We start from the raw sequence: 11,632 nt of genomic DNA, 5'->3' as shown, positions 1-11,632 counted from the left end.
GGGCCATTACAGACAAGGTTACTGCCATGATCACGGACGGGGCCCATACCATGTGTAAGTGTAAACCAGTTAGGGGTCAGGCACATTTATTGTTTTGCACATGTACTCAACCTTGTTGTGAAAAAGTCTTTAGCACAAACCCCCGAGTTAGAGGAGGTTGAAAGGCTGACTCGAGAGTGTGCTGGTGTTATCACCAGCGAGGCACCAGCAGAAGCGAGTCCTGTAGAGCCAGCACCAACAGTGAGGAGCTCAAACCAACAGGACTACAACCTCTGGGCCTTGCTGGACAGTCATGTGGGAGCACAAAATCAGGGGACAAATTCAACTGCCAGCACCACTGTGGAAGTGCAAAGGTAATGTGTTGTGTAGATTGACTGTACTTTGGAGTTGTTTTTTTATTGCAGTAATAATGTCCCTTTTTTTTGTATCCCTAGGTATTTAAAAGAACCACACTTGAGAAGATCTGAGGACCCGTTGAAATACTGGATGACAAGAGCGGCAATTTATCCGCACCCTTTGACATTGGCATCACGATATCTCTGTATACCGGCATCATCTGTCCCATGTGAAAGGATTTTTTCTAAGGCCGGGGAAATAGTCTGCTAGAAATGGAGCCGTCTGAAGCCCAGCACTGTCGAGAAAATATTATTTCTAAATAAAAAATCTGTGAAAAATACAATGTTGCACAAATCACTGCCACTTTCACCATGCCCATGTTCATAAGCACATTCCACTGCCATTTCTATGACATCTCTGAGACCTTAATAAGATAACAAATTGTGCCACATTGCAAGTGTTCCTCTGTAGTCTAGTGGGTAACACACATGCATGATACATTTTTCCGTTCAGAGGGGGGGATGGAATCCCTTCACTAACACGTCGTTTCATATGTTTGACCAGCATTTAGTTTTATTGCAATGTAAAAAAACATCGATAACGGTTATATATAACATCAAATCTGTGAATGAACACGTAACTTTAATTGACTTTCACTGCAGAAATGTGAGATTGAAATATTGAGGTGCTTCGACACACTGTCAAACGGCTACTTTAAATTCAGTCTGCCACCAGATGTCGCTGTTCAATGTGAAGCCCCGAAGCTTCGAATCCTTTTCGGTACAAATCGGAAGAAAGCCTCAATGCTTCACAAAGCTTCATCCGCCCATCCCTAGAATATGTTTTAGAGCTGCAGAAAGTATTTTGGATAGTTTATTCAGAGGAAAAGCTAAAGGTTCACACTCCACCCGTGTGAGGATCTCCTGTGTTCATAATCTCCTCTGGCCAAATCCTCCTCAATTTGATCATCAATATAAACCACTTTAGAGACACTGTATATACACACACACTTTCATTTTTAACATTTCCTTTACTATTTAAATTCTTAAATGTGATATGCCCTGCTATTCTATAATTGTAAAAAATGTTTTGCTGAATAAAGTAATATCATTTCCATTTTAGTCTCAATGGATACAATGAAATGACTATATATGTACAGTGCATCTGGAAAGTATTCACAGCGCTTCACTTTTTCCACATTGTTATGTTACAGCCTTATTTCAAAATGGATTAAATTCATTATTTTCCTCAACATTCTACACACAAGAACCCATAATGACAAAGTGAAAACTGTTTTTTGCAAATCTATTAAAAATAAAGAACGAAAACATAACATGTACATAAGTATTCACAGCCTTTGCGCAATACTTTGTTGAAGCACCTTTGGCAGCAATTACAGCCTCAAGTCTTCTTGGGTATGATTCCACAAGCTCGGCACACCTATTTCTGGGCAGTTTCTCCCATTCTTCTTTGCAGAACCTCTCAAGTTCTATCAGGTTGGATGGGGAGTGTCGGTGCACAGCCATTTTCAGATCTCTCCAGAGATGTTCAATCGGGTTCAAGTCAGGGCTCTGGCTGGGCCACTCAAGGACATTCACAGAGTTGTCCCGAAGCCACTCCTTTATTATCTTGGCTGTGTGCTTCGGTTCGTTGTCCTGTTGGAAGATGAACCGTCGCCCCAGTCTGAGGTCCAGAGCGCTCTGGAGCATGTTTTCATCCAGGATGTCTCTGTACATTGCTGCATTCATCTTTCCCTCAATCCTGACTAGTCTCCCAGTTCCTCCTGCTGAAAAACATCCCCACGGCATGATGCTGCCACCACCATGCTTCACTGTAGGGATGGTATTGGCCAGGTGATGAGCAGTGCCTGGTTTACTTCAGACATAACAGGCCAAAGAGTTCAATCTTTGTTTCATCAGACCAAAGACTTTTGTTTGTCATGGTCTGAGTCCTTCAGGTGCCTTCTTGCAAACTCCAGGTGAGCTGTCATGTGCTTTTTACTGAGGAGTGGCTTCCGTCTGGCCACTCTACCAAACAGGCCTGATTTGTGGAGTGCTGCAGAGATGGTTGTCCTTCTGGAAGGTTCTCCTCTCTTCATAGAACAACACTGGAGCTCTGTCAGAGTGACCATCGGGTTCCTGGTCACCTCCCTGACTAAAGCCCTTCTCCCCCGATCGCTCAGTCTGGCTGGGCAGCCAACTCTAGGAAGAGTCCTGGTGGACTTCCATTTCCAGATGATGGAGGCCACTGTGCTCATTGGGACTTTCAATGCTGCAGACATTTTTCTGTACCCTTCGCCAGATCTGTGCCTCGATACAATTCTGTCTCGGAGGTCTACAGATAATTCCTTGGACTTCATGGCTTGGTTTATGCTCTGATATGCACTGTCAACTGTGGTACCTTATATAGACAGCTGTGTGCCTTTCTAAATCATGTCCAATCAACTGAATTTAGCACAAGTGGACTCCAATCAAGTAGTAGAAACAGGATGCACCTGAGCTAAATGTTGAGTGTCATGGCAAAGGCTGTGAATACTTATGTACATGTTGTGTTTTCGTTCTTTATTTTTAATAGATAAGCAAAAATTTGCAAAAAACAGTTTTCACTTTGTCATTATGTGTGTGTAGAATGTTGAGGAAAATAATTAATTTAATCCATTTTGGAATACGGCTGTAACATAACAAAATGTGGAAAAAGTGAAGCGCTGTGAATACTTTCCAGATGCACTGTACATATATATACACCACATGTATATACATATATATAGCTTGTGTAGCCAGGGTTCCTATAAGTTTGACCTTATGAACTATGCTTCCAGCGATATCGCCAGTAACATTCAGTGCATTTTCTATCTCTGTGTATTGTTTTCCTTGTTTTGTGCGAGGCAATGATCTCTTCTCTTAACCTTCTGGACAATTCTCGTTTCACCCATATTTCTAATATCACATGTCACTGCCAGACCAGGTAAGCTGTGTTCTATCTCAAGCACAACTGAAGCAACTAATGAGGCATCAGGTGGGCTTGAGACAACACCTGATTGTAAATGTGTATCAATTACTCCGTTTGGCACCTTGAATTGATGAAGAAACCAAGAAGTCTAAAAACGGAAAAAGGACTTGATGAATTGAAGTAACTGGGGGCCATAACACAGGAAACCTCTATGAACACTTCAATCCCCGTCTTCCTCACGAGGACACCTGACCAGTCCTCATTTCAATGCTCCACACGCAGCGAGATAGAGTAGAAAGCCCACAACTCTTCTGTGAGGGTCAACGTGTTTAAAATATGAAGGTTTCAGTCGAGGGTGTACCGCTGGACGAACAGAAAACCAGGTTTTCTTCAAGAGCTAAAGGCAACGTGGGCCGAGTGTTGATGCACAAATGGTCAGATTGTGGGTGAAGTATTTATTTAACTACACAGATTGGACCACCTGAGATGGAGACAAAAGATCGAGGACAAAGACATATTTCCAGAGTTTTAATACAAAAGGAAAAGGAAGAAAGTTAAATTACATACAAGTAAGTTTAACAACCCATGATCCCATAATCTCAACATGGATCTGGAGTCTGAAGAGGGAAGGTGGCAGGAGTCACACGCTGTCCTTCAATCTGGTTGGAGGCGATTTAAATGTGCTGCAGTCTTGAGCGGTCCTCTCCCTCTCCACCTGGACAGCTCTTTGAACCCTCATGCCCAGTCAGAAGCCCTTGCTGGCCAACCACTTCTTCAGCTCACTATCGACATGACCTTTGACCTTCAAGGTCATTGTGACCTCGTTGACCTGTGTGGGCAGCTCCTTCCCCATCACCTCCTTCAGATGAAGCTTCACGTCCTTCTCCAGAGCCCAGATGTCCCCCTCCACTTTCCGCACGAGCGTCGTCCTGCGGCTGCCGTTGGTGAGATCGGTGTAAACCGGGATGTTGTGCATGCGGGAGCGGCGGATCATGTAGGGCAGATGCGGGGGTGTATCTGCCGGAGGGGTCCAGCCAGACGGGGAGGGACCGGCGTGTTTGGGCGGACCGGGGACCCGTGACGGCGGGATGAGCCGCTCCACGAACTTGTATTCCTCCGTAGATTCTAACGTCACCCTTTTTGTTTCTTCTGGAGCAGCGTTACAAACAAACCGGAGCCCGGCAGCTGCGGCGGGAGGTCCCAGTGACCTCCCGGTGACCTCTCGGTAAAAGCCGAGAGCTCGCAGCGCCCTGCGGAACACAGCGGATTGAGTAGCGTAGCGGGCCGCCATGTTTGTTGTGTAGCAGGCTGTTGCTGCTTCTTCTTCTTCTTCTTCTTATTTAGAGTTTACGGCAGACTGGGTGTCTTGCTGCACATTGCTGTCCCCTACAGGTTGGGATTATATTGCACTTTGGAGTGATTCTTTTCTTATTTCTAATTCTATAAATCGCGTTCACAGTTCCTTGTTTCTCGGTGTGAATAAACAGGCCCGGTATCTCACGGTCTTTGTTCCCGTGGTTGATAACATAATGTGTCACTGTGCCAGGTCGTTCACCTGGAACGCGTGGAGGTCGGACAATGCAGGAGGAGGAGGAGGAAGAGGAAGAAATAGCTCTTAATTGGAACAGTAACATTGTTTGATTGTCAGTATGGGTGAAGTCAGACATGTCCTAAACACATATGCATCAGTCATTGCCTGGATTTATTGCTAAAAGTATTTTTATTTACCTTTTAATAATCAGAAATGAGATAATTCAAGTACAAAGGTAGGACCTATACTTTTAAATATCTCCTAATCTATACAGTAAAATGGTTCCACTGTCAGTATGGGTGAAGTCAGACACATGTTTTATACTTAATGTGAATGTAATTAATATAATATAACTTCTTTATGTGCAAGTATACGATTTGTCTTCATCTTATTTTGAAAACCAGATCACGTGGATCTTTCCGCTAATTTCGCAAAATTCTTCGCTCGACCCGAGTGTCTGCGGAGTTGACCGCAGTAGATAAAGGCATGAATTATGCCAAAACGTAATTAAAAGTGTGTGATGTGTTACCATGCTTTCGATATTGGCTGTCTTCAGTAAGTAACGTGATCTGAATGTAAACGGGAGTTCTTAAAGTAACCTTGGAAGCTAACCTTAGCTCGTGAATTCGAAACTAACCCGACTGTTTGAATAGGTGTCGCAGTCTTCATGACACCCGGACTGTGCTGTCTGTCAAAGGAATATGCAGCAAGGGATGGCCAATGTTGCCCGATGTGTCACGAAGGTAACGGCCGTTTCTCAATACCAAGTACTCTGAGTACAGACGTGTGTTATTTTGGAGTTACATCAGAGCCAGCGGATCATTTTAAAAAAAGTCCTTCCGAGTTCTCGGAGCGCTGACTGCATGGCGCTGCAGGCTCACCGGTCCCGCGAGCATATTGAGAAACGGCCAACACAAATGTGTCTTTAATTTCAGACTAGATTTAGAAGGAAATTACTCATAGTTACAAACTCATTCCACTTCTAATGCATTCATCGGCAGGCGGCCACACAGTGAGACCAAAGACATTGAACAAAAAGTTTGGAAAGCCGGTTTATTTCCCTTTCAGACATTTGTAAAATTGTCCTTTTCAAACATTTGTAAAATTGGCCAAATCTTCTCTAATGCTGAACAGCTTATTCTGCTGTTGCTATTGACTCTTGTTTGGGGGATTGAAGTCTATCAGTAACGAGGAAGAAACGAGACATATTTGTTTAATTTAACAAACAGAACCACACACAGCCAGAACCGCCTGGCACCTCCTCCTCATGCTGGCCACCAGCCTGGTCACACACTGCTGTGGGATGGATAGGTTTTGGAACACATCCATACCTTCTGATGACATGAGAACACAAAAGTGTTCAGTTTGACCGTTCTGGGCTGCCGTAGAAACAAGATGGAGGACTGGCTGTGGTCCAATAGTCCTTTTTGCTCAGGAAGGTTCTAACTGAGTGAAATGTGAAAGTATTGAAACTACTGAAGTCAGAGAGAGCACCTGCAACCACTATTTTCACACACCGGCCCAATAAAGACCTAAAACAAGGTTGTTATTGACTATCGGGTACGGTATCGTATCTTCTTAAGTTGTAATTGTTATTTCCCATCATGCCTCTGTGATAAATGTGTGTTGACGCTGTGTTTTGGTCCTGGCCAGGTACAGTTGTTCGAAGAGACTGCACCCCTGAGTCCGGCACGCGGTGCGTCTCCTGTGGGAGCAGGACCTTCATGAATCAACCCAACGGCCTGACTCAATGCTTCTCCTGCACCTCCTGTGCAGGTACGTCCACGTCTCCTCCAGGCCCAGTTTGATTAGGACGAGTGCAGTAACGCACTACACTGGACAAAATGTACAGTTATAAAACATTTGAAATAAACACAATTATATATAGAAATCAAATGCAATGAATTGCATTGAATGGTATTGAATGCAATTTGATTTAAAAGTAAATGAGATAAAGTGCTGCTAGGTCGACGGCTGAAAAGTGAGCCCTAATAATTGTGTTGTAGCTGGTATGTGCTTTATATGGAGCCCTGAATGCACCCCAGGGATATTATACATCTGTACAGTGTTTATTTTAAATAATATAACTAAAACTCTAAAGACCACAAAATGTAGCAACATTACATGTCATTTAGCTGACGCTTTTATCCAAAGCGACTTACAATAAGTCCATTAAACCATGAGTCCAAACTCAGAACAACAAGAATCAAACAAGTACAATTTCTTCAATAACGTTAAACCACAAAGTTCTATCAGTAAGAGACATTTAAGTGCTACTAAATTGTTACTACGGCTCTACCTTCCCTATTCAAGGTATAGTCAAAAAAGATGTGTTTTTAGTTTGCGATGGAAGATGTAGAGACTTTCTGCTGTCCTGATGTCAATGGGGAGCTCGTTCCACCAATGAGGAGCCAGCACAGCAAACAGTCGTGACTAGAAACCATCTCTTTATGTTGAATAATTCTTCATAAACTTCATAATGTAATTGAAAAATGACAAACCTTTTGTTTATTACATTTAATTAGATTTTTTTCATATGTCATCTCACTGTTAGAATGCCCTGCGTTAACAATCAGTTTTTATTTTGTGATCAATTTCATTTAAGACGGTTCTCTTTAATTTAGTGGAATGTGTAGCTCATCTGTGGGTCTGACTTCATTCAATGTGTGAGTAGCTCATAATCACATTATTTTAAATATTAATACAAATGTACAGTGTGTAGCATTCAGGGGAATCTATTTACAGAAATGGAATATACTATTAAAAAGAACATTTACTTAGTGAATCGTCACATTGAAATGAGAATCATTGTGTTTTTCATGTTGCACCGCCATGTTTCTCCAGTAGGCCAACCAGAGGAGCCAAACACGGGCTCCCAGGCATGTGTACATGTTTGTTGAACAGTAATATAACGTTTCTCTTGGCTTTCAGGTCACGGGCTCATTGCCCAACAAGGCTGTACAGCAACAGCAGACACCGTTTGTGAGGTTGTCAGTGGATATTTCTGCAAGGCCTTGATGGATGATACAGGATGTAGTTTGGCACAATCACATCGGCAATGTGGAGCCGGTCACAGGACACAAGAACCTGGTAAGAAGAACTCCAGTCAGACAGTGAGGAGGTTTCCATGCACAGCATTATCCTGCCATTAACATGGCACATGGTGGAGCTGGTTATTCAGCTCCATGAACACATCTTCTCCTCACCTACAAAGCCTTGATTGGTGATGCACCATCATATCTTAAGGAGCTTGTAGTACCATATTGCCCCACTAGAGAGCTGCGCTCACTAAATGCGGGGCTACTTGTGGTTCCTAGAGTCTTCAAAAGTAGGATGGGAGCAAGAGCCTTCAGTTATCAAGCTCCTCTTTTATGGAATCAGCTTCCACTTTCAGCCTGGGAGACAGACACAGTCACCACATTTAAGAGTAAACTTAAGACTTTCCTCTTTAATAGTGCTTATAGTTAGGGCTGAATGAGGTTTGCCCTGGTTGAGCCCCTAGATATGCTGCTATAGGCTTATAGGCTGCTGGGGGATGTTTTAGGATACACTGAGCACCTCTCTCCTTTACATCTCTTCATTGCACCTTACTAACTCTACTTCCTCCCCGGAGTCTTTGTGCCTTCACGTCTCATAGCATTGGACCTGGCTGTGGCCCCCCCCCCCGCTTCTCTCTTCCTCCTTCTGTTTCATGGATTGTGGAGGTCTGGATTGTGGTCCATGCCTACTAATTATTCATAATTTCTGTCATATTCATTGAATATGTTGTAACTCTGTTCACATGACATCTTTTACTTATGTCCATCCGGGGAGAGGGATCCTCCTCTGTTGCTCTTGAAGGTTTCTTCCTTTTTTCCCTGTGAAAGTGTTTTTTCTGTTTTTTTGGGGGGAGTTTTTCCTGATCCAATGTGAGGTCAAAGGTCAGGGATGTCATATGTGTACAGATTGTAAAGTCCTCTTGTGATTTGGGATTATACAAAATAACCTGAATTGAATTGATTGAATGGTGCTCACAGCATCCAGAGCACAGCTCAAACGTGTCTTGGACTCGTCCAAATCCAGAAGACCTGTCATTTCTCTGCCAGGCTGGTCTCTGTGGTCCTGGACTCTGCAGCATTGACCATGCGGCAATATGATCATCAGAAAGGGAAGATCAGTGTGATGAAGGATGTTGGGTTCCTGTGTAATTCATCTCAGCTTTGTCTGTTTCTCTTAGGAACCAGCAGAACTGACACAGTGTGTGAAAGTTGTCCGGCAGGCTATTTCTCAAAGGATGGTGTGAATTGCACCGTTTGGACTACGTAAGACTTTGTTTACGGAATTTCTCTAAATTCAAACCTGTGAATGTGAAATTTCACACCCTCCCAGTCTGCTTTCATTTGGTAGTAACTGTCAATAGATGTTTCTTCAAAGTGTTCCTTTGATGTTGGTTTGTTTTTACCGTGTCACTTTGACATTTTCATGGGTTTTGTTGCACTAATGCTGTCTTTCATTTATCTTTGCTGACAGTTGCTCAGCAAGTCAAGGAAAGGCGAAAGAAGGAAGTACAAGTAGTGATGTTGTCTGTATAGCTTCAAGACAGCGTTTCTGGTATACAGCTCTTATATTACCATTTTTAACAGTTGTTGGCCTTGGGATCAAAGGTTAGTATTCCTTTTGCAGCCCTAATTTGACTGGCTCATATATAACATAATTTTCTCCAATCTGTTTCTGTTTGTCTTCATTGGTGGTCGCTAAGACTTTTAGCTGATATGTTTTTTGCTTTTGTATTTCAGGGATACTATCGAAAGAAACATCCGGTACGTCGGCTATGAATGCAAATGTTTGTCTCAAACCATTCAATTCAATTCCAAAATGTTTTAACGTCCTCTTTTTCTTCACCTATGTTTCAATCAATACATCAGTGAACTGAAATCTTCAGCTCCTTCAACCTGTACATTATTCACATAAAGCATCGCTCCCTTTTTCCCACCAGAATCCCCTGTTCCTTCAGGTGGAGCCGCACCTGAGTGAAGGTCTCCGTCTGGCTCGCCAGGATCCAACCAGCTTTTAGCAATGTTGCAATCTTGTTCCACCGTATTTCCAATGGCTGATGTGTCCTTGAGCAAGACACTTAACCCTGCATTGTTCCCTGTAGCTGTGTCTACAGTGTATGAATGTAACATGATTGTAAGTTGCTTTGGATAAAAAGCGTCATGTAATGACATGTAATGTAATGTAATGTAATATCTTTAAGTAGTTTATAGCCTAATTATTAAGTATACAAAGTAGTTCAAATGAGGTGACAGAGCTGGCAATACCCTTGTTGGAGCTATTTAATTGATATTAGTATTTAGTTATTTTATTGACAAGTAGTATTGTTTAATCATTCAGGTTGTTTGCTTATTTAGGTTAGATGTTTTGATATATTAGAATAGCTTTTTTCTTGTGATAGTTTTTAGTTTAGTTTAATTCTTTATTGTTGTTAATAAATTATCAGAAAAACGGAATCCTGAATGGACAATGCTTTCTTTTGGCTGCGTAAACCACAAACCCATGGTGCGTCAGTGGCAATTTGATTTATGTTTGTTTTTGATTTATTGGACAAATGGCCACTACACCCTTGTTTTCACTTTGATATTCTTCATTTATTTTCCAACCTCGTTAATAAAGTAATACTATGAACCAGGTTGTTTATGTTGTTAATAAAGTAATACTTTGAACCAGGGCCCTATTTCTCGTACGTGGCTCAACTAAGTCGATCAAATGTCCTATTAGCCAGCTTAAATTAACACGATGATTGAAATCAGGCTATCCTGGTTTCTCAAAGGCTGATCCGCGCTCAAACTATCTCGTTAATTTGAACCAGACTTCAGTACTCAGGATAGTTGAACCAGACTTCAGTACTCAGGATAGTTGTACCAAACTTCAGTACTCAGGATAGTTGAACCAAACTTCAGTACTCAGGATAGTTGAACCAGACTTCAGTACTCAGGATAGTTGAACCAAACTTCAGTACTCAGGATAGTTGAACCAGACTTCAGTAATCAGGATAGTTGAACCAGACTTCAGTAATCAGGATAGTTGAACCAAACTTCAGTACTCAGGATAGTTGAACCAGACTTCAGTACTCAGGATAGTTGAACCAAACTTCAGTACTCAGGATAGTTGAACCAGACTTCAGTAATCAGGATAGTTGAACCAAACTTCAGTACTCAGGATAGTTGAACCAGACTTCAGTACTCAGGATAGTTGAACCAAACTTCAGTACTCAGTATAGTTGAACCAGACTTCAGTAATCAGGATAGTTGAACCAAACTTCAGTACTCAGGATAGTTGAACCAAACTTCAGTACTCAGGATAGTTGAACCAGACTTCAGTAATCAGGATAGTTGAACCAGACTTCAGTACTCAGGATAGTTGAACCAGACTTCAGTACTCAGGATAGTTGCGCGTGCCCGTCCTACTTCAAAAGGTTGAATTGTCGATCACTGAAACATGATTTTCTTACAGCACAAAGGCAAATAAACTCAAAGGAAGGGCCTCTTTTTTCACCGCTGACGAGCAGGAGATGATCATGAACGTATATGAGGAATTACAGACCATAGTCATGGCAAAATCTAATCAATTCTTTCAATTCACTCGCGCTGGAGAGGGGGCATGGCTTATCTCCATGGAAACAGGTATAACCATGGAAGAAATAACCACTATTTCTGCTTTATACTTGTTGTGAATTCCCACAAACGTCGGGAACATCTAATGCCCTCGTGTTTGGGTTCATAACATTAATGTCATATATATATATATATGTATATATGTGTGTATATATATATATAT

The 11,632-nt window shown here is 42.1% G+C and overlaps 2 protein-coding genes across 3 annotated transcripts; one reads left to right on the top strand and one right to left on the bottom strand.

The window, feature by feature from the left end:
* Positions 1-3,798: 3,798 nt before the first annotated feature.
* mrpl49 (mitochondrial ribosomal protein L49) lies at positions 3,799-4,638 on the bottom strand. Its single transcript, XM_034537775.1, has one exon. The coding sequence runs from the start codon at positions 4,574-4,576 to the stop codon at positions 4,031-4,033; it is 546 nt and encodes a 181-aa protein (XP_034393666.1). The 5' UTR covers positions 4,577-4,638; the 3' UTR covers positions 3,799-4,030.
* Positions 4,639-5,226: 588 nt separating this feature from the next.
* On the top strand, positions 5,227-10,303 carry LOC117733863 (tumor necrosis factor receptor superfamily member 14-like). Of its 2 annotated transcripts, XM_034537774.1 has the most exons (8): positions 5,228-5,371; positions 5,470-5,559; positions 6,470-6,592; positions 7,748-7,906; positions 9,033-9,117; positions 9,326-9,459; positions 9,592-9,615; positions 9,792-10,303. In XM_034537774.1, exons 1-8 carry the CDS (start codon positions 5,347-5,349, stop codon positions 9,827-9,829), a joined length of 678 nt encoding a protein of 225 aa, XP_034393665.1. In that variant the 5' UTR covers positions 5,228-5,346; the 3' UTR covers positions 9,830-10,303. The 2 variants fall into 2 exon arrangements, with proteins under 2 accessions (XP_034393664.1, XP_034393665.1); XM_034537773.1 differs by lacking the exon at positions 9,792-10,303 and having other exon boundaries at positions 5,227-5,371; positions 9,592-9,775.
* Positions 10,304-11,632: the final 1,329 nt, after the last annotated feature.

Source organism: Cyclopterus lumpus, chromosome 7 (genome assembly GCF_009769545.1).
Source record: "Cyclopterus lumpus isolate fCycLum1 chromosome 7, fCycLum1.pri, whole genome shotgun sequence".
Classification (NCBI taxonomy): domain Eukaryota; kingdom Metazoa; phylum Chordata; class Actinopteri; order Perciformes; family Cyclopteridae; genus Cyclopterus; species Cyclopterus lumpus.
Note: the sequence above shows the minus strand (reverse complement) of the source record. Positions and strands in the feature narration are given on the sequence as shown.